This window comes from Macrotis lagotis, chromosome X, assembly GCF_037893015.1.
Source record: "Macrotis lagotis isolate mMagLag1 chromosome X, bilby.v1.9.chrom.fasta, whole genome shotgun sequence".
NCBI classification, from domain to species: domain Eukaryota; kingdom Metazoa; phylum Chordata; class Mammalia; order Peramelemorphia; family Peramelidae; genus Macrotis; species Macrotis lagotis.
The window spans coordinates 345,076,551-345,096,941 of NC_133666.1; the positions used below are offsets into that span (position 1 = coordinate 345,076,551).

At 35.8% G+C, this 20,391-nt stretch overlaps 1 protein-coding gene across 1 annotated transcript; it reads right to left on the bottom strand.

Annotated features, from left to right (window-relative positions):
* Positions 1–1,674: 1,674 nt before the first annotated feature.
* On the bottom strand, positions 1,675–2,607 carry TAS2R1 (taste 2 receptor member 1). The gene has a single exon (XM_074208543.1). The coding sequence runs from the start codon at positions 2,605–2,607 to the stop codon at positions 1,675–1,677; it is 933 nt and encodes a 310-aa protein (XP_074064644.1).
* Between the last annotated feature and the right edge of the window lie 17,784 nt (positions 2,608–20,391).

Genomic DNA, 20,391 nt, shown 5'->3' on the forward strand with positions numbered 1-20,391 from the left:
TTATGTTAAATTTGCTTATCAAAGGAATAGTTCTCTAGCTAGATAGTATTTCTTATACACTTTACTGTTCAACTGAGCAAATGCACTTGCTAATTACATTTCTTGAGTACACTGGGATAAAGAGGTGAGGGGAACTATCCAGTCTCCTCCTAGGGCCTGTTGCAGAGCCAAAGGACTATACTTAACTCCAGAATACAATCATCCTTGAGTCATTGGGCTAGAGAAATTGTAAGCTTCTGGCACTTTCTATACTTAGAATGTCTCTTTAAAGGAAGAGAGTATTCCATTTTGGGGGGTCTTTGTATCCCTAGAACCTTGCATAGTGACAAGTACACTAATTAATAAATGGAACACAACAAAATATAGTAGCAGAGAATTTAAGATCCTAGCTACTTGACAAAGCCTGTGAGAAGCAAAAGCCAAGAAATCAATGAAGAGTCATTCCATTTTCACAAAGGAAAAATAGCCCTCCACCTCTTTCTGCATAAACCAGGGAAGAAATCCCTCTGGGGCAGATTTTCTTTTTTATATTTTTTTGAGGAATGGGTCTCTTTGGAAGTCTGGTAAAGCCTATTAAACCCTTCCTAGAATGATATTTTAAATAAGCAAAATAAAATACAAATGATTACAAAGCAAACTAATTATATGAGAAATAATTATCAAAAGGTTTTCAAAAACAAGTTCACATAAAGACTACAGGCTAAGAACTCATACCCTATGGATTTATTGTTGCTTGAGATATACCACCTTTAGGTTAGAATACTGGAAAAAGATAGACTAACATCTAGAGAGTATTTAATAATCAGGAACTTAGACTCCTAACCCCCCCCCCCCCCCAAATTAACCTAAGTTGGGAGAAAATGATGTGTTGACTACACTTACCCCTGAAGAAAAAAAAATAGGACTGAATTGATTTTTAGAAGTATATATCTTCATATCAAATTCAATGAAATGAAGTTGAAAATTAATTCCTTCTAATAAACAGATAGAATGCCCCCCCACACACATGATGCCTCTGCCTCTTATAATCCAACATGTTTGAAAATTGCCACCTCCAGGGGTTCCATACTTGTGTGTTCAAATGCAACCTCAGTAATATCACTTCCTTTATCTCTCCATAATTTATAAATTCCTGACACTTTCTATACTTAGGATGTAAGTTCTTTAAAGGTTGGGACTATTTCATTTTGGGGTCTTTGTCCCAAGAACGTTGCAAGATAAACTGAATTTGAATACTTAACTCCCAAATTTTCTTCTTTTTCCACCAGTTTGTGCATTTGAGTGGTCGATAGGTTACCACAGCATCTGGGAATTCAATCAGACAGGTGATGATAAAAGTCAAGCTTTACCCTCTGGTGACAAGAGATGGAATTCCCTTCTTTTTCTGTGACTTTCAGGACTATTTTGAGAATCTCCCCAAACAGGAATGCACCAGCAGTGAATGGATGGGCAGTCAGTCCTTTCAATACAGAAGAAACATTCTTACCTGGACTTCAGCACTAACTATGCAGATGAGTTCTGACCTTCGAAATACAGAAGCTATCCTGACAATCAATTGAATATTCCAAAAGAGTGACAATGTCTTGAACTTGCCCTCTTCTTTAAACCTAAAAGCATATTAAATTGATTAGTTACAATTATAATAAAGTGATGCAGACTTAGAAATAGCACATTTTATTTAGTTTGTGTAGAGTCTAGTGCTGAACCTCCTCTCAGGAAGCACTTAGCAGAGGGCAGGAACTTTCTTGTATAATGCTTCAACTTTGAATCTCCCAGAATTAAGATGATAGAGTGTCCAGAGGGGTATAGTAAAGTTATTGAGAAACAAAAGAACCACCAGAAGTCTCTTTTTGAAGAATAGCTGGCATATAGTATTACCCCAACATGATAGGAGATATAGAGGATAAGGAAGGAGAATACAGATTTCAGGGCTCGAATATGTGCTGCTGTTCTTGGGTCTCTAAAGCCAGTTGCTGTGTTTTTTATTTGTCTGATGTGTCTACATAGAGAATAGATCAGTAGAAATGATGCAGCATTGAATACGCATAATGGAATTGCCAATCCCACAACAAGAATTGGAACTGGAAACATATATTGGAAAAGAAATTGGGTAGTGGCATTTCCTACCAAAATTCTTCTTAGCTCTTCTCTGGCCTTTGACCAATACATTGAGTTGTGGCATATAGAAATGGCAGATGAAAACAGCAGTGATCCCAGAATCCACCATGGTACAAGCCTAGAGAGCCTCATCTTCAACCAGACAAAGATGGGGCAGACAATGTTGGCAATCTTAATGCAGTAGAAGACACAAAGGTAGGTAGTAAGCCAAAGATTAACTTCATTTATAAAAAAGAAAAATATAAATGATCTATGGTCTACATATAATTCTAGAGCGAAGAAAAATACAACTTGGGTCGCAAATATCAGCATCAGCAAAAAAATTCTGAAGATTCCCAGACACGTCAGAAGGAAGTTGTATGAAATTATGCTTTTCCTCTTGATACATTCAAGACCATTCACTATTACAATGATTGCATTTGCCATTATTCCCACAAGAAATTGGACTAATCCAAAAATGAGTTGAATAATTAAGAGTAGTTCTGTCATTTTGAAGAAAAATAAGTTTTCCTTCAATTCCTGATGGATTTCAAAAAGGTTTATATCCTCTCATTTATCTTCTTCCTATGTTAACTAACCAAAGACTTAAAAAAAATTTTTGCACCATTCTACCTAAAAGGCAGAGTCACTGAAATGTTTTACATTTTTGTTCTCAGTTTTGTTTATGAAGATTCAAATAAGTGAAGACCCAGATGACCAACAATTTTGTTTTAAGTACATGGTGTTTGCATTTTTCATGTCTATATTTATCAAAACATCATCACAAACAAATAATTGAAAGAGAAACCTTGAAATCACCCTTGAAATCAATCACTCTAAGCAAATCTACTAAGATAAAGGATTATCTGAAAGATAATCTGCTACTACTATCTACTATACTACTGCTACATTCTCTAGCATCAGGGCAGCTAGTTGGTGCAGTGGGTAGAGCACTGATCTTGGAGTCAGAAGGTGGGAATTAGAATCCAGTCTCAGACACTTGCTACTTACTAGCTGTGTGACCTTGGGCAAGTCACTTAATTCTGATTGTCCCACAGCCAGGGTCATCTCTAGTTCATATCTGGCCACCAGATCCAGGAGGAGAAAGTGATGTTGGTGACTTAGCACAGCACTCCCTCACTCAAATTCAATTCATGTGCTTGTCATGACATCAACTCCCTTTGAGAATGAAGGATAAACATCATCATCATCTATCTCTAGCATCATTGCTATTAACAATTTGTATTTGGACATGATTGATATGGAAATTTGTTTTGCTTGACTATACATGATTGTAACTAGGAGTTTGTTATTCTTCCTTGGGAGGAGAGTGGAAAGGAGAAAAGGAAGATTCCTGACAATTGAAAAAAAAAATTTATTTTAAAAATATTTTACCCTTGAAAAAATGTAACACATATAATTACATCAAAAATTCTTGAAAACCAGGAGAATGTTGTGCACAGTAACAGTAATACTGTGTGATGATCAACTGTAAATGACTTAATTATTTTCAGCAATACAAGGCAATTTCCAAGGATTCATGATGATAAATGCCATCCATTTCCAAAAAAGAATTTGTAAAGTTAGAATTCAGATCAAAGTATACTATTATTCACTTCCTATACTTTTTTCATGTTTTCTTTTTCTTTGGATCTGTGTCTTCTTTCTCTACATGACTAATATAGTAATATGTTTTGCATGGTTAAACATGTATAATCTGTATGAAATTGCTATTTCAAGGTAGGAAGAGTTGAGGGAGGGAGAGAAAAAATTTTGAACTCTAAAGTCTTTTTAAAAGAATGTTTTAAAATGTCTTTACATGTAACTATGAAAATAAAATATTTTTAAAAGGTTGCTAGTGGGGGCATCTAGGTGGGCAGTGGATAGAGCACTGGCCCTGAAGTCAGGAGTACCTGAGTTCAAACCTGGCCTCAGACACTTAATAATTACCTAGCTGTGTGGCCTTGGGCAAGCCACTTAACCCCATTTGCCTTGCAAAAACCTAAAAAACGTTGCTAGTGAAAGAAATTATGTTTTATCAAGTTCCATTTTCTTTAAATAATGCAAGAGAAAGTGTTACTTCAAGAAAATATCAACCTTGTAATGCAATGGTCACATTTTAAAATCCTGGAAATCATATTAGTCTCATGTTTGAATAAATTTCAAAATTTGTTAATGAAGAATTGAAGCATTAGTGATGATAAAACTTAAAATAAGTAACACAACATGAATGCAAAATACCTAAGATTATATTTATATTCAAGATCAAAGACCTTGAAAGCAATGACAATTAAACTGTAAAGTCATCCAGCATCTAGGATTTCATTGCAAGGAAAACACTGCTATTTTTTGGTGTCTAGAACCAGACTCATGTTATTTGATGGAAATGTATTGCTTCTCAATTTGAATAGGTTGATCTAGGAAGAAATGGGGAAAATGCAGAAACAGAATGGCTAACAAGTTAAGGGAACAAATTTATTGGATAAGTAAATAAAGCAATAAGAGGGTCCATTTATTACTAATTACTGAAAAGAGTTGAAAATTCTCTCAAGCAAGTGTTTGGCCAATGTACATTGGACTAATTTCCTGATTTATAAATTCTATAATGGCTTATTTCGGGGGTTCAAATTTCTTAGTGTCATAGAAATGCCCCATTGTGATATTTGTTATTATACTATAGGTTTATCTTTACAGTTTTACTAGCTATAGTCTTGTTAAATTCAAATGCTCAACTCTAATTTCATTAAAGTTATCACCAGGATATCAAAGGACCTAGATTATGGCTTTATATTATGGACAAAAGGGCTCCCCATAGTCAATTTGCTGAGTCTCTCAAAGTGTGCTGCCAAAATGGGTGATTTCAGCAATATTCTACAGAATTATAATTATGGATGGTTCCTGATTGGAAGACTTCTATGAACTGATAAAAAAGTAAGTAGAACCATAGTAAAGGCAATATTGTAATCAAGATCAACTGTGAAAGACAGTTATTTTGATCAATACAATGATCCAAAATCAATTCCCAAAGACTCATGGTGAAAAATTGCTATCTACCTTCAGAGAGGGGAAATCTGAGGATCTCTTCACATTGAAAAATACCTTTTTCATTTTCTTTATGTTACTTGCATTTTTTGTAACATGGCTAATGTAGAATTTTTTGTATGGCTTCACATGTATAATTGATATGTTAGTTGCTTTTTCAGTGGGTAGAGAGGGCAGGAGGGAGATAAAGTGGAACTCAAATAAAAGAGTGTTAAAAATAAATAGCTAAAATCTTACCTTCTATTAAAAATGTTATCATTATAGATATTATGCTCTTCATGAGGAGCGTCTATCAAAGTCAGTTAGATAAGAACTCCTTTATTTTACAAGAAGGCAATATAGAAGACCATTAAAAGTAACATGGCATTATTATCTGTGAAAATGGAAATTTATAAGAAGGAAGTCAGTGTTAATTCCATGTGGATGTTCTAATGAAGACTGCTGGAAGATACTCCAAAAAACTGCAAGTCTTATATGAGGATGTCATACTTCAGTATAACTGAATAACCAATCAACCATCTCAATAACTGATCTGACCTTCTCAACCTAGATATATTTTATGACTTTTAATAAAAAGTAGAAATCATTATATTATGGTTACTACTCTTTCTATACTATGTCATTTCTTTGTCATTCATAGTTTCTTTGTACATCTTTACTGGCAATTCTGAAAATGGAGCAAGATTATGTCCTACCATTTTGAGGACATCATACTCATGTCATATAAGACTCACAGAACAGAGATGAGAAGGATTAGTGAAACATCATCATATTGATCAATTCCAAAGTAATTTAAAAGAGAATGGTTAAGTGAATATGAAGGCATAAGTAGCTGCTTTTTAAAGAGCTGTTAGCATTTTGGCTGAAGATGGCACATGTGCTAGGAAGCAACAGAACCTGGTAGATAGAGCAAAGACATCCTGGTTCTTTAGGACTAGATGAAATACCTATCAGGGAGGAATTTATTTTAAGACAAAAGAACTAGCGATTACAAAGGTTAATTCCTTACTTACTGAAATATATCCCCATTTATGAGGCTCAGAATAATGTTACAGTATAGATTGAGTTGACAACAAACTAAATTAGCCTTGAGAGGTCAATCCCTTTGAATCTGAACAAAGCCAGGAACATGAACAAGAATCAAAGTTCATTGCAATTATTCTAGGACTAGGAACATAGACATGTGATTTTTTTAGAGCTAAAATGGACAATAAGGGGTTATAAAAGAGAGGGTGTATCAAAGGAAGTAATGCTTAGAAACAAAATAGATTTTTTAGGATGGACAAGGTAAAAAGGGAGTGAAAAGGATAAATAGAAGAAAAGAAAATGGAGGGAAATACACAGATAGAAATTATAACTGTGAGGACAGACAGGGTAAAAAGGGAGTAAAAAGAATAAATAGAAAATAAGATGGAGGGAAATACATATAATGCTGGATGAAAATGGTATGAACTCCCTCATAAAATAGAAGGAAACAGCAGACTGGATTAGAAACTAGAATCTATCAATATGTGGTTTATAAGAAACACACTTGAAGCAGAAAGATATGGAGTTAAAATTATGGGCTGGTGCAGAAGCGATTATTCTTCACCTAGGGTTACTTTTTTAAAGAAAATGTAGGAATAGCAATCAGGATCTCAGACAAAATAAAATAAAAAATAGAACTAATTAAAAAGAGATAATTAAAAAACTACATTTGACTAAAAGTTGCCATAGGTAAAGAAAATCAAAAAAATTTATGGCAAGTTTCTTTGATAAATGTCTCATCTCTTAAATACATAGGGAACTGAGTCAAATTTAAAGTAATAAGAACCATTTCCCAACTGACAAATCATCAAGAAAGTATATGAATGATCAAATGAAAAAATGCTCTAAATCAGTATTGATTAGAGAAATGCAAATTAAAAATAACTCTATCAAGATTCTTACAGTTAGTAGAGCCAAGTTGGTTGGAGGAGAAGAGCTTCTCTTAGGTGCTCTCTCCAAAATATTTCAAAAACCTTAAAATTATGACTCTAATTAAATTTTCAAGAGAGAGAGAACCAACAGAAAGATCCAGAGAGGCAATTCTCCAGCCCAATGTAACCTGGAAAATAGTGAGAAAATTGTGTTCCATGGGGTCGGAGGGGCAGCACCAAGTCAAAGCAAAGGAACTTCAGTCTACCGGGAACATCCGCAGGGCTCCTGGGAATGCTAGCTCCCAGCAGCAGAAGCAGTTTCCTGACATGTACCCCAGGGATCAGCAGGGAGACCCCTGCCAGAGCAAGTGCAAAGCCCAGGTCCTCAGTGTGGCCCCAGCAGTCCACATCCCAGGAAACAGAAGCAGAACTGTGCAGCGCCCCAGCAGGAGCCTCCAGGCAGCTGTGCCCTGAGTGCTCAGTCAACTGAAGGTAAAGGAGTGAAGGGAGACTGCTGAGGTCTGTCCTCTGTCCCTGGAAAAGGACTCTGGGGCTTTGACCACATTCAGACCCTGGTCATAGTCTAGGCCCCCCATAGAACAGGGAACCTCCCCCCTCACAGCCCCTGGGCAGAGGCGTGCACTTGTGGTCATTCACAGACCAGGAGAGCAGTCAGAGCCTCATACACTGAGGTCCTGGGGGGGGGGTGTCACAATAATACTTAAAAGCTCAGGAAGCACCCCAAAACCAGGAACAGGGTGGGGAAATGAGTAAACAGGAAAAAAAAAACAGGAACCTGACCATAGACAATTACTTTGGTCCCATGGAGGACCAAAATACTCAATCTGAAGATGAGAAAGTCCAAGCTTCTGCATCTAAAGAATCCAAGAAATATAGAAGTTGGGCTCAGGTTATGACAGAGCTCAAAAAAGACTTTGAAAATGAAGTAAGGGAAATAGAAGAAAAATTGAGAAAAGAAATAGATATGCAGGAAAAACATGAAAATGAAGTCAGCAGCTTATTCAAGGAGATGCAAAAAAATGCTGAAGGAAAAAATAACTCCATCAGATTGGTTAACATGACAGAAAAGGAAATTGGCAAATGCTAGAGGGGAAGTAGAAAACTAATGGGGAAAGGGGTTCCCTGCAATCTGTTTCTGACCATTATCCTACTCCTTTCCTCTCTTGGGTTGAAAAATTCTACTGCTGGGGCTGCTGCTGCTGGGGTTAATATTGATGTCATCACATATGTACTTTCTAGACAGGCTTCCATTGTGGTCTCACAAACATCTGATCTCTTAAGTTTTCTTAGGCCATAAAAACATTTCATCCTGATATTTTGTGGGCCTTGCTACTCCAAAATTTGATTTGAGACATTATTTTAAGGTTATTTTGAGGGAAACGTGAAGAGGGTTCAGCTGGATTAATTGTTAAAAGAGTCACCAGCAATTTGCCAATAGTCCAAAGGTTTATAAAACAGTTGATTTCTGTACCAAAGAGATCATAGAGAAAGGGAAAGGATTAAATGTATAAAAATATTTATAGCAGCTCTTCTGTAGAGGAACAAAATGGGAAATCAAGGATATATTCATTATTTTGGGGAATGACTGAACAAGTTGCATTATGATTGTGGAGGAATAATATTTTGAAATAAAAAAGGCAAAAGGAATGGTTTCAGAAAAACCTGGGAAGACCTTTATGAATTGATTCAGTAAGGTAAGAAAATCAGATATTCATTGTTATATCAATACTGTAATGATGATTAACTGGGAAAGAATTAGCTATTCTGATCAACAATGATCTAAGACAATTCTAAAGCACTCATGATGAAAATACTATCCACCTTGAAAGAAAGAACTAATGAAAATTGAATGTAAGTTGTAATATGTATATTTTATTTGCTTTTTTTAGTGACATGGCTAATATAGAAATAGGTTTTATATTATTTGACACATATAATTGATATCATATTGTTTGCCTTCTTTTTTTTTAGGTTTTTTTTTTTTTGCAAGGCAAACGGGGTTAAGTGGCTTGTCCAAGGCCACACAGCTAGGTAATTATTAAGTGTCTGAGACCAGATTTGAACCCAGGTACTCATGACTCCAGGGCTGGTGCTTTATCCACTATGCCACCTAGCCACCCCTCTACTATGCCACCTAGCCGCCCCTCCACTATGCCACCTAGCCTCCCCATATTGCTTGCCTTCTTAATGGGTGAAAGAAAAACTAGAGATTGAGAAAGAATTTAGATCACGATTTTTTTAAAAAAAAGTTATACATAAATAAATGAAGATGAGAAGGAAAATTATCTTACTTATAATTATAGCAACAAGTACAAATGTTCCAGTAACTCAGGACCCACCATTTAATGCATATATTGTAGGAAACATACAATGTCATGCATGTTTCAGTGGCTTTAGTTTGAAATTGGTGAGTGTTATGAAGAATATTTAAGATAACACTAATTTTCAGATTCCCAACAAAGAAGCTAAAAGGAAATTTTAAAAAATTACTTGTGGGAATACATTTTTAGGTTATGTTACAAATGAGCATTTAAAAATTATTTTTTTTTCTCTGAATCAGCAACATCTATAATTATAGGAGTCTATTTTTTCTTTTCCCTTACAACTACAACTCAGATAAAGGAAACAGTCAAAGGACTTCTTGCCAAGATGGTGGAGAGAAGACAGGCACTGTGCTACGGTCTCCTGATCTTCTCTCATATATAATATAAAACAAACCTCTTAACAGAAATTCAATAGACAAAACCCAGAAAAAGAAACTAGAACATATATGAACAGGGTCTGTCTTCAGGGATCGTGGGTAAGCCAGGGGAAGAGAGCAGAGAGACAATGGGGGCATAGTAAGAGCCAGACTAAACTAAGATCAAGCACAGAGGCTTTGATGGTGGGAGCCACAATCCAAGAGCCAACAAGGCCCAGGAGGCTTTGACTGTGGAAGCAGCAATCTGGAAAGCTCTAGCAGGGTTACAGGGCTAGTTCTCACAGAGCATCGCCAAGTGCTTCTGGATATTGATCTGCTGGGCTTGGTTAGTCTGGTGGATCCCAGACTCCATATTTTCATTTCAGCAGAGTCCTCTTCCAAGAACAAACACAATAACAGTCCCCCCCATTGTTCCTACCCCCCAGCCACAGGCTAGGGCAATAGAGCTCCCTCAGCTGAATAGGGAGATTAACATTTTTCACATTCTCTCCACAGGGGCCAGTCTACATTGTTCAAAGATAAAAGTATCCAGCAGCCCCACCCAACCCCTATAGGCCTAGGAAAAGGACCTCAAATCAAGATCAGAGACAATCCAGAGGGAGCAACCAGCACCCCCTATTGGTCAGTTCATTTGAAGTTACCAAACCCAGTGAGCAAAGCCTCTAGGGATCTCACCACCAAACTTCTATGAATCAGCTCCTCTCCTAACACAAGATCTCAGGAAAATGACAAAAAGCCAGTAGAGGGGGCGGATCCAAAGAAAACTACCTAGAAGAGAAAGACCCTAACTCAGAGAGAGCTAAAACATCTGAGGAGAATATGAATTGGTTTCCAGCCCAGAAATACTTCCTTGAAGAAATCAGGAAGGAGTTTAAAAATCAATTTAAAAATTTGGGAAAAGAAATCCAAGAGAAAATTAACACCTTGAAACAAGAAAACAAATCCTTGGAAAATACAACTAGATAAATACAAAAAAGAAATAAATCTCTCAAAACCTCAATTGGACAAATTGAATACTCCTTCAAAAATAGAACTGACCAGTTGGAAAAGGAGTTGCAAAAGGTAAATGAAGAAAATTGTTTTCTAATAAAAGGAGTCTAGGGGTGTCTAGGTGGCACAGTGGATAGAGCACCAGCCCTGGAGTCAGGAGTACCTGGGTTCAAATCTGGTCTCAGACACTTAATAATTACCTAGCTGTGTGGCCTTGGGCAAGCCACTTAACTGCATTTGCCTTGCAAAAACCTAAAACAAACAAACAAACAAGCAAATGAATGAATGAATGAATGAATGAATAAATAAAATTAAAAAAGGAGTCTGTGGAAACTAATGACTTTATTAAAAGACAAGAATCTGTTAAATAGCACCAAAAAATCAAAAAATAGAAGAAAATATAAAATACCTTGTCGTCAAAACCATTGATCTTGAGAATAGAACCAGGAGAGACAACCTGAGAATCACTGGGCTTCTGAAAATATTGAAGAGAAAAAAAGCCTGGGCGTAATATTGCAGGATTTATTGAGTAAAAATTGTCCTGACATCATGGAACCAGAGGCCAAAATAGTTATTTAAAGAATACATTGATCCCCTCTGGAAAGAAATACCAAAATGAAAACACCACGGAATATGGTGGTCAAATTCCAGAACTACCAGAAAAAAGAGAAAATCCTGCAAGCAGTCAGAAAGAAGCAATTTAGATACCAAGGAGTCACAGTAAGGATTACACAGAACCTGGCTGCATCAACATTAAGGGATCGAAGGGCCAGGAATGAGATATTCTGAAGAGCAAGGGAGCTTGGAATGCAGCCAAGAATTTACTCTCTGGCAAAACTCAGCCTTCTCTTCCAAGGGAAAAGATGGCCATTTAATGAAATAGGAGACTTCCAACTTTTCCTGATGAAAAGACTAGAGATAATAGAAAATTTGGACTTCAATCAGGAGACTCAAGAGACACAAGAAAAGGTAAAAAAAGGGGAGGTAAAAGAAAAAAAAACCTTTTCAATAAGATAAAACTGGCTATATCCCCACCTGGAAGAAAGACTCTAATAACTCTCAAGAATTTCAACTCTATTAGAAAGAATATACTTAATCAGAAATAATGGTCATGCTACTTAACTGTGACTGATAGAATGATTTAAAAACAATACATCCTTAAAAAGGGGGACAGTAGAGAAGGGAGGATAGAGGAGATTGAATGAAGTAAATCACATTACATAAAGAGGTACAAAGAACCTATTGCAATAGTGGGGAAGAAGGGAGGAGGTGAGAACCACCTGAATCTTATTATCATCAGATTTGGCTTAAAATTAACATACACACACTCAGTTAAGTTAAGAAACTTATCTTACCTTTCAAGTATTAAAAGGGGGAAAGGGGAGAGGGAAGGAAAAGAGGAACTAATAGAAGGAAGGGAAGGAAGAAGGGGCAAAAGGAAAGGGGAAAGAAAGGGAGGGGTTATCCAACCCCTCCCTTTCTTGGATATAAGGGGGCAAACTGAATTTGGTAGTATTCAGAAACAAAATATTGGGGAATTTGGATAAAATGAAAAAGGGGAAAAATACAGAGAGAAGATAGCATGGAGGGCAATAAAGAGTTAGTAATTATATCTTTGAATGTGAATGGGATGAACTGTCTCAACACATTCAGCTTAGATCAATATATAGCATGGAAACAATGTAAAGACTAACAAACTGCTTTCTGTGGGGGTGGGGGGAGAGAAGTGGGATTAGGGGAAAAATTGTAAAATTCCAAAATAAATAAATAAATTTAAAAAAAATTTGAAAGCAAGAAAACTGAAGGAAACAGTCAAGAAGGTTAATTTCTTCAAGAAATCAATCAAGGCAGATGACATTGCAGACTCTAACAAAACTGACCCCAATTCAGAAATGACAATTAAGTTAAGCTTTCCTCCTCTCTTCATAGTAAAAAGGAGAAAATAACTCCTTCAAATGTAGACTGGAGCTAAAGGAAGCTGATGACTTTGTGAGAAATCAAGAAGCAATAAAACAATACCAAAAGAACAAAAAATTAGAAGAGAATGTGAAATATCTCATTGGACAAACAACTGACCTAGAAAACATATCCAAGAGAGATAACTTAAAAATTATGGGGCTACCTGAAAGTCACAATCAGGAAAAGAGCCTAGTCTTCATTTTTCAAGAAATAATGTCACAAAATTGCCCTGAGATCCTAGAAACAGAGGGTAAAATAGATATTGAGGGAATTCACCAATCATTTCCTGAAAGATCCCAAAAGAAAATATTTCAGGAATATTATAGCCAAATTCCAAAACTCCCAAGTCAGAGAGAAAATACTACAAGTAACAAACAATTCAAATACCATGGCTCCATGATGAGGATTACACTGGATTTGGCGGCATCTACATTAAGGTCTTGTAGGACTTGGAATATGATATTCCAGAAGGCAAAAGAGCTTGTTTTACAACCAAGAATCAACTACCCAGCAAGAATGAACATACCTTTTCAGGGGGAAAGATGGATTTTCAATGAAACGGGACTTTCAAACTTTCCTATTGAAACAACCAGAGCTGAATAGAAAGTTTGATTCCCAAGTACAGGACTCAGGGGAAAAAAACAGAGAGGGAGGATGAGAAGGACAAATTATGAGGAACTTAATGATGTTGTTCTATGTCTATTCATGCTTGGGAGGAAGATACTGATGACTCATTTGAACCTTCTCATTTATAAGAGAAGTTAGAAGGAGCATATATAAGACATAGGAGGGAATTGAAAATAAATCTTCAAAGAGGAGATTCAAGGGATACATGAAAAGGTAAATAGGGGAAAAGAAAAAGACTGATATTCAGTAAGATTAAACTGGTTATATCCCCTATCTGGGAGAAAAATTCTCAAAATTCTTGAGAATTATAACTATTGACAAGAGCATACTTAGACAGAAAGTATGGGCATAAGTTGATCTTGATGGAATGATTTTTAAAAAATTAAGATGTTAAAAAAGATATTGAAATGAAACTGGAGGAAGGGGGAGGCAGAATGGGATAAATTATTTCACATGAAGAGGCATAAAGGACCTATTGTAGCAGAAGGGAAGAAGGTAAGGAGTGAGAATTGCTTGAATCTTACTCTCTTTGGATATGGCTTAAAGAGGGAATAACATACACTAAATTGTTTTAGAAATTTATCTTAGATGTTCTACAGATGATGATGATGATCTACAGATGTTCTATGGATAATGATGTTTCACAGATGATGATGTTCTACAGATGTTCTACAGATGACGATGATGTTCCACAGATGGTGATGATGTTCTACAGATGTTCTAGAGATGTTCTACACATGATGATGATGTTCTACAGATGTTCTATGAATGATGATGATGTTCTACAGATGTTGTATGGATGATGATGTTCTAAAGATGTTCTACAGATGATGATGTTCTAAAGATGTTCTACAGATGATGATGAACATCATCATCTGTAAAACATCTCTAGAACATCTGTAGAACATCATCATCATCCATAGACCATCTGTAGAACAGCATCATCCATAGAACATCTGTAGGACATCATCATCATCTGTGGAACATCATCATCATCATCATCATCTGTAGAACATCTGTAGAACATCATCATCATCATCTGCAGAACATCATCATCATCTGTAGAACATCATCATCATCCATAGATGTATTCAAGTATTAGGGAAAAGGGGGAAGGGAATGAGGGATTAATAAAAGGGAGGGGGAAAAAGAAGGAAAGGTGAAAAGGGAAGGAAAAGGGTAGGGACTGATAGAAGGGGGGCAGCTTAAGAAAGTCGGTATGCAGAAGTAAAACATTGGATAGCGTGAGGGTAGGGAGGAAGACTATAAACAGAGGGAAGATAGCATGGAGGGTAATAGTTAGTAATTTTAACTGTGAATGTCAATGGGATGAACCCTCATAAAACAGAATAGGATAGTAGAGAGGATTAAAAAACAGAATCTTACAATATGCTGCTTAAAAGATGTACATTTGAAGCAGAGAAACATATACAGAGTAAAGGTAAAAGGCTAAAGCATAATATATTCTGCTTTAGTTAAATTGAAAAAAGCAGGAGTAGAAATCCTTATATCAGACAAAGCTTTTGAAAAAATAGATCTCACAGAAAGGGATAAGGAAGAAAACTATATCCTCCTAAAAGGTATCATAGACAATGAAGCAATTTCAATTCTAAATATTTATGCAAGTGGTATATAGCATCCAAATTCTTAGAGGAGAAACTAAATAAGTTAAAGGATGACATAGACAGCAAGACTATATTGGTGGGAGACCTCAACCTCCCTCTCTCAGAATTAAATAAATCTAACATAAAATAAACAAGAAGGACATTAATTTTGGTGAATAGAATGTTAGGAAAAGTTGGGTGTGGTAGAACTCTGGAGAAAACTGAATGGAGATAGAAAGAAATATATCTTTTTTATGCAGTACATGACACCTACATAAGAACTGATTATGTATTAGGGTATAAACACCTCATAATCAAAAGCAAAAAGATGGAAATATTAAATGCATTCTTCAGATTATGATATAATAAAAATCACATGCAATAAAGAGTCATTGAAAGATAGACCTAAATAAATTGGAAACTAAACAGCCTAATTTTAAAAACTAAGTGTATCAAGCAACAGATCATAGGAAGAATTAATAATTTCATCCAAGACAATGGCAATGGGGAGACAGCATAGCAAAACTTGTGGAATATGGCCAAAATAGTTTTTAGAGGAAATATTTTATCTCTAAATGCATACTTGAATAAAATAAAGAGGAGATCATTGAATTCGGTATGTAACTACAAAAACTAGAGAAAGAACAATTAAAAATCCCGAATTAAATACCAAATTAGGAATTCTGAAAATCAAAGGAGAAATTAATAAAATTGAAATAAGAAAGCTATTGAACTAATTGGGGGTTACTGGGGGTAGCTAACTAAACTGAGGCTTTTTAAATAAAAACAATAAAGTAGATAAAACTTTGGTTTATTTGATTAAAAAAAAAGAAACAAGAAAACCAAATTACCAGAATCAAAAATGAAAAAGGTTCACTTGCCAGCAATGAGAAGGAAATAAAAGTAATAATTCAGGGCTATTTTGACCAATTATATGCCAATAAATTTGACAATCTAAATGAAATGGATGAATATTTACAAAAATATAATCTTCCCAGGTTAAAACAACAGATAATTAACTCCTTGAATAACCCCAGCCCTGGGACTTTAATACTTTGTTGGTGGAACTGTGAGTTCATCCAGCCTTTCTGTAGAGCAATTTGGAATTATGCCCAAAGGGCAATAAAACTGTCCTTTGATTCAACAATATCACTACTAGGTCTGTATCCCATAGAAATCACTAAAAAAAAGTAAAAAAAAACCCACATGTACAAAAATGTTCATGGCAGCTCTTTTCAAAGCAAAGAACTGGAGTTTGAGTGAATGCCTATCATTGAGGAATGACCAAACAAATTGTGGTATGTGATTATGATGTAATGCTATTATGCTATAAGAAGTGATGAGGGATGGGACTTCAGAAAAGCCTGGAAAGGCTTAAATGAACTGATACTGAGTGAAGCGAGCAGAACCAGAAGAACATTATATATACTAATCACAACACTGGGTGATGCTTAACTGATAGGTTTGTTCATTTCATCAGTACAATAATCAAAGACAATTCTAAAAGACTTGTGATGGGAAATACCATCCAAACCCAGAGAGGGAACTATGGAGTTTAAATGCAGACTAATGCTTACTGTCTTCAATTTTTAAAAGTTGTCTTATACATTATGATGCTTTTTTCTCTCTATTTTTTTCTTCCATTTAGATTTGATTTTCTTTCACAATATGATTAGCATGGATCTATGTTTAGCATATTTACACATGTAGAGCCTATATTAGAAGTTTTCTGTTAAGGGGAGGAGGGAGAGAACAAAGGAAGGAAAAATATAAAACTCAAAACCTTTCAAAAAATAGATTGGTGAAAACTATGTTGCATGATGTTGAAAAAACAAACAAATGAAAATATTTTTAAAAACAAAAATAAATCAAAAAAACACAAATTAAAATATTTAATTGTGTTTTAGTTATCTCACTAATTTCCCAATTAATAGATTTTTTTGGTTCTGTCACATTGGGGAATATTGTAAGCATCAGCATTTGAGTGGCAAGTTTGACCTCTTTGATCTACATTTTGCAGTGAAGTAAATTGAAGCCTAGAGAAGGAAAATGACTTAGCCAAGGTCACATAGGTAGTAAATAACAGATAGAATCACTTAAGGCTAAATCTTTATGCTTCATTTGAGTTTATCTTCTTCTTACCATCCGATTTACCATGTCACAGGAAAGTTTTGGGAAGGCAAAGATTCATTAATCTTAAGCTTAAAGGGCACTAATCTAGTCTAACCCACCCCTTAAAGGAATTCCTTTTTATAGATCTCTCACATGTGTTCATTTATTTGAAGATCTCTCAAGATGGATAGCCTGCTTCCCTTCATGAGCAAAGATAATAGTGGGACAATCAAAAAGTTGCCCTAAGGGTCAAAATTTAGATTGGATTTATTTATTTTCCATCTGGTCACAAACAGTTTAGCTCCTATTATCAACTATAAAAGTAGACAGATAACTATTTCTCATACTATCTTCTCATATTTCTCATGTCATTTGTCAAATGTGGGGAAAGTTCTTCTGGATTGGCCCTAAATCCTGAATTTGTTATTGATGTTGTCTGACTCTGTGACACCATGGACCAAAGCAAATTAGGTATTTCTATCCTTCCCCATCTCTCAAAATCATTCCAAATTTATATTCATTATTTCCATGATGCTATGGATCCATCTTATTCTCTGCCATCCCCTTTTCCTTTTCTCTTTCCAGCATCTTCCCAACATCAAGGTCTTTTCCAATGAGTCCCATCTTCTCATTATGTTGTCAAAGTATTTAAGCTTCAGCTTCAATATATGACATTCCAGTGAATAACCTGAATTAATTTTTAGAGCTAATTGGTTTAATATCCTGCCCTTAGACAATTTTTTCCATTTCTCACTACTAGCATATCCCCCAAATAGTTTCCATTTATACATAATTCTCACAGCAAAGTCTTTTTTTGGAAAAGATTTTAGCAAATGAATACAATATTTAAAAGTAAGTCTAAAGATTTTGCTCTAAAGTTTGCAATCCCTTTCACTTTATCAACTTAAAATCTCAGAAAATGAGCTGAAACCAAGTCATCTAAGTAAGATATGATTACCATTATCATTACAAAATTCTCCTAACAACTCCTAAGTCCTAGGTAAGCCAAAGGTTTCTGTTGCAAAAAAAAACAAAAACAAAAAAAAAAACCAAACTTGCATTTTAAGCTTTCAGATTCCCATCATTGGGTGAGTAGAGATTTCCAGAATAGGCAAAAAGGAAACAAATAAGGAGGAAAAAAGAATTTATTAAGTACCTATTGTGGGGCAGCTAGGTGGCACAGTAAATAGAGCATCCGCCCTGAAGTCAGTACCTGAGTTCAAATTCAGTCTCAGATACTTGCCGCTTATTAATTGTGTGACCTTAGGCAAGTCACTTTTATCCTGATTGACTCACATCCAGGCCTATCTCTGATCATTGTGATTCACATCTGGCCATTGGACCCAGATGGCTCCAGAGGAGAAAGTGAGGCAGGTGGCTTAGCATAGTACCCCCTCAGTTAGATCCAATTCAGATCCTTGTCATGACATCACCTTCCTAATGTCCTGGTCTTCAAGAATGAAGGACAAACATCAATGTTTGTGTCAGGCACCATGGTTTTACTTTTATTATTTCACATGACCCTCACAAAAATTAAACTAATAGATACTTTTATTATCCTTGTTTTTCAGTTGAGGAAACTGAAGTGGATAGCAGTGAAGTGACTTGTTCAGGGTCATACAGCAGCAAGGCAAGGCAGTGAATAGAGTGCTTAATTAAAGTCAGGAAAATCTGAGTACAAAATCCAAAATCCTCAGGGGCAGTTAGGTGGTACAGTGTATTAAGCACTGGTCCTACAGTCAGGAAGACCCAAGTTCAAATTCAGCTTCAGACCTTCAATACTTAATTATGTGACCTTGGCAAGTCACTTAACCCCATTGCCTTACAAAAATAAAAAAAAAATCCAGCCTTAGACATTTACAAATTGCGTGACCCTGTTGGTTAGAAATAGATTGATTACAGTGTGTCCAATTGTGACCAATATGAACTTAAGATGCTCTGCCACAAGTGGGTCACAAATAGTCTATATTCCAAATCTCACATTTCCCAGTTTCTCCCATGCCACATAATCATTTCCAACATTCCCATTGTGAGCACTTGTCCTGTACAAATCACTTAACCCTATTTGCCTCAGTTACTGCATCTGTAAAAAGACCTGGAGAAGGAAATGACAAACCACTCAATTTTTTTTTGCCAAGAAAACCCTAAATGAGATCAAGAAGAGTCAGAAATGACTGAAATAACTGAACAACCAAGCCACACCCAATATCCACTTCAACAATATCTCTCAGTAAAAAGGGTTGCCAAAGCAACCCAGAAAAGAACCAAGGAAACTAAAGTGTGGGAAAGAAGATCTAAATGAGCTGAGTAATTGAGGGTAAATCAGTAATCACCTTCTGACTCTTTTGCCCAGTCATATTTCAGATTCAAGGGAGATACATTTCTCAACTTCTCTTCAATATTCTACCTACCTGAGGAATTGGTGGGGGGAGGAGGTTCAGGGAAGGAAAATGAGCAAAGTTTGTAAATTATGCTATTCCTATAAATACTGGTTGATTCTGTATCATTTTCTTATTGATCCTATTTACAAATTGATTTTGCTCTGTAAGTGCTTAAGTCTTAGTTCTTTGTCTTTGAACTTAGTTGAGAATTCAACTGGCACATAAAGGTTTAATTTTAGCAATCTAACTCTTCTGCTAATCACCATGCTATTATTACCTGAAGGAATTTATTTGACCTGGGGGATGCATGTGAACACAAGGGAGTTGGGGTCTAGTATCTTTACATTGCCAAGTCATCTTTCAAGGACATCTAGTTGCTGTTCATAAAGGGGCAGTCATCTTTTGATCTTGCATTTACACTCCACTAATAGCCTCATGAGAGAAAATTAGCCCCCATTAACAAATTTCCCACCAATCATGTTCTCTGTGGCTCAGATTAGTTACCAACCATGTTGCCCTCAATTCCATGATGTCATTTGCCCTGTTCCTCTGTTCTTGGTTCTTTATTCTCCATAACCTATAAAAGGAAAACTAACCTTTTGTTCTGAGTCTTTGGCATAAATAAAGGCAATCCATCCACCCATTTATTGACAGCCAGAATTCCTTGTTAAAGTTATCTTGCTCAGGAATTGACTCAGTACTCTTTTGTTAGATTTCAGTCATAACACTGCCCTGATGTAACTGTACACACATACTAACAGTTCATAGGATCCCAGAGTGGCTCTGTTACCCCCCATCCTACCCCCTTAATTTGAGCAGCCTCATGTTCTCTGCCTATGTTCCCCACTCTAGTTTTCCCAGGTACCAGAATTCTAAATTTTAGATCTAATCCTAAGATACTTGATTTTTCAGACTCCAATTTAGGAGAAAGTTTTCCTTTTACCCAGCCAAAGTATGTC

What these genes read in the sequence shown, in the direction of transcription:
- TAS2R1 (XM_074208543.1), bottom strand. Translation starts at nt 2,607, where the DNA reads ATGACAGAACTACTCTTAATTATTCAACTCATTTTTGGATTAGTCCAA.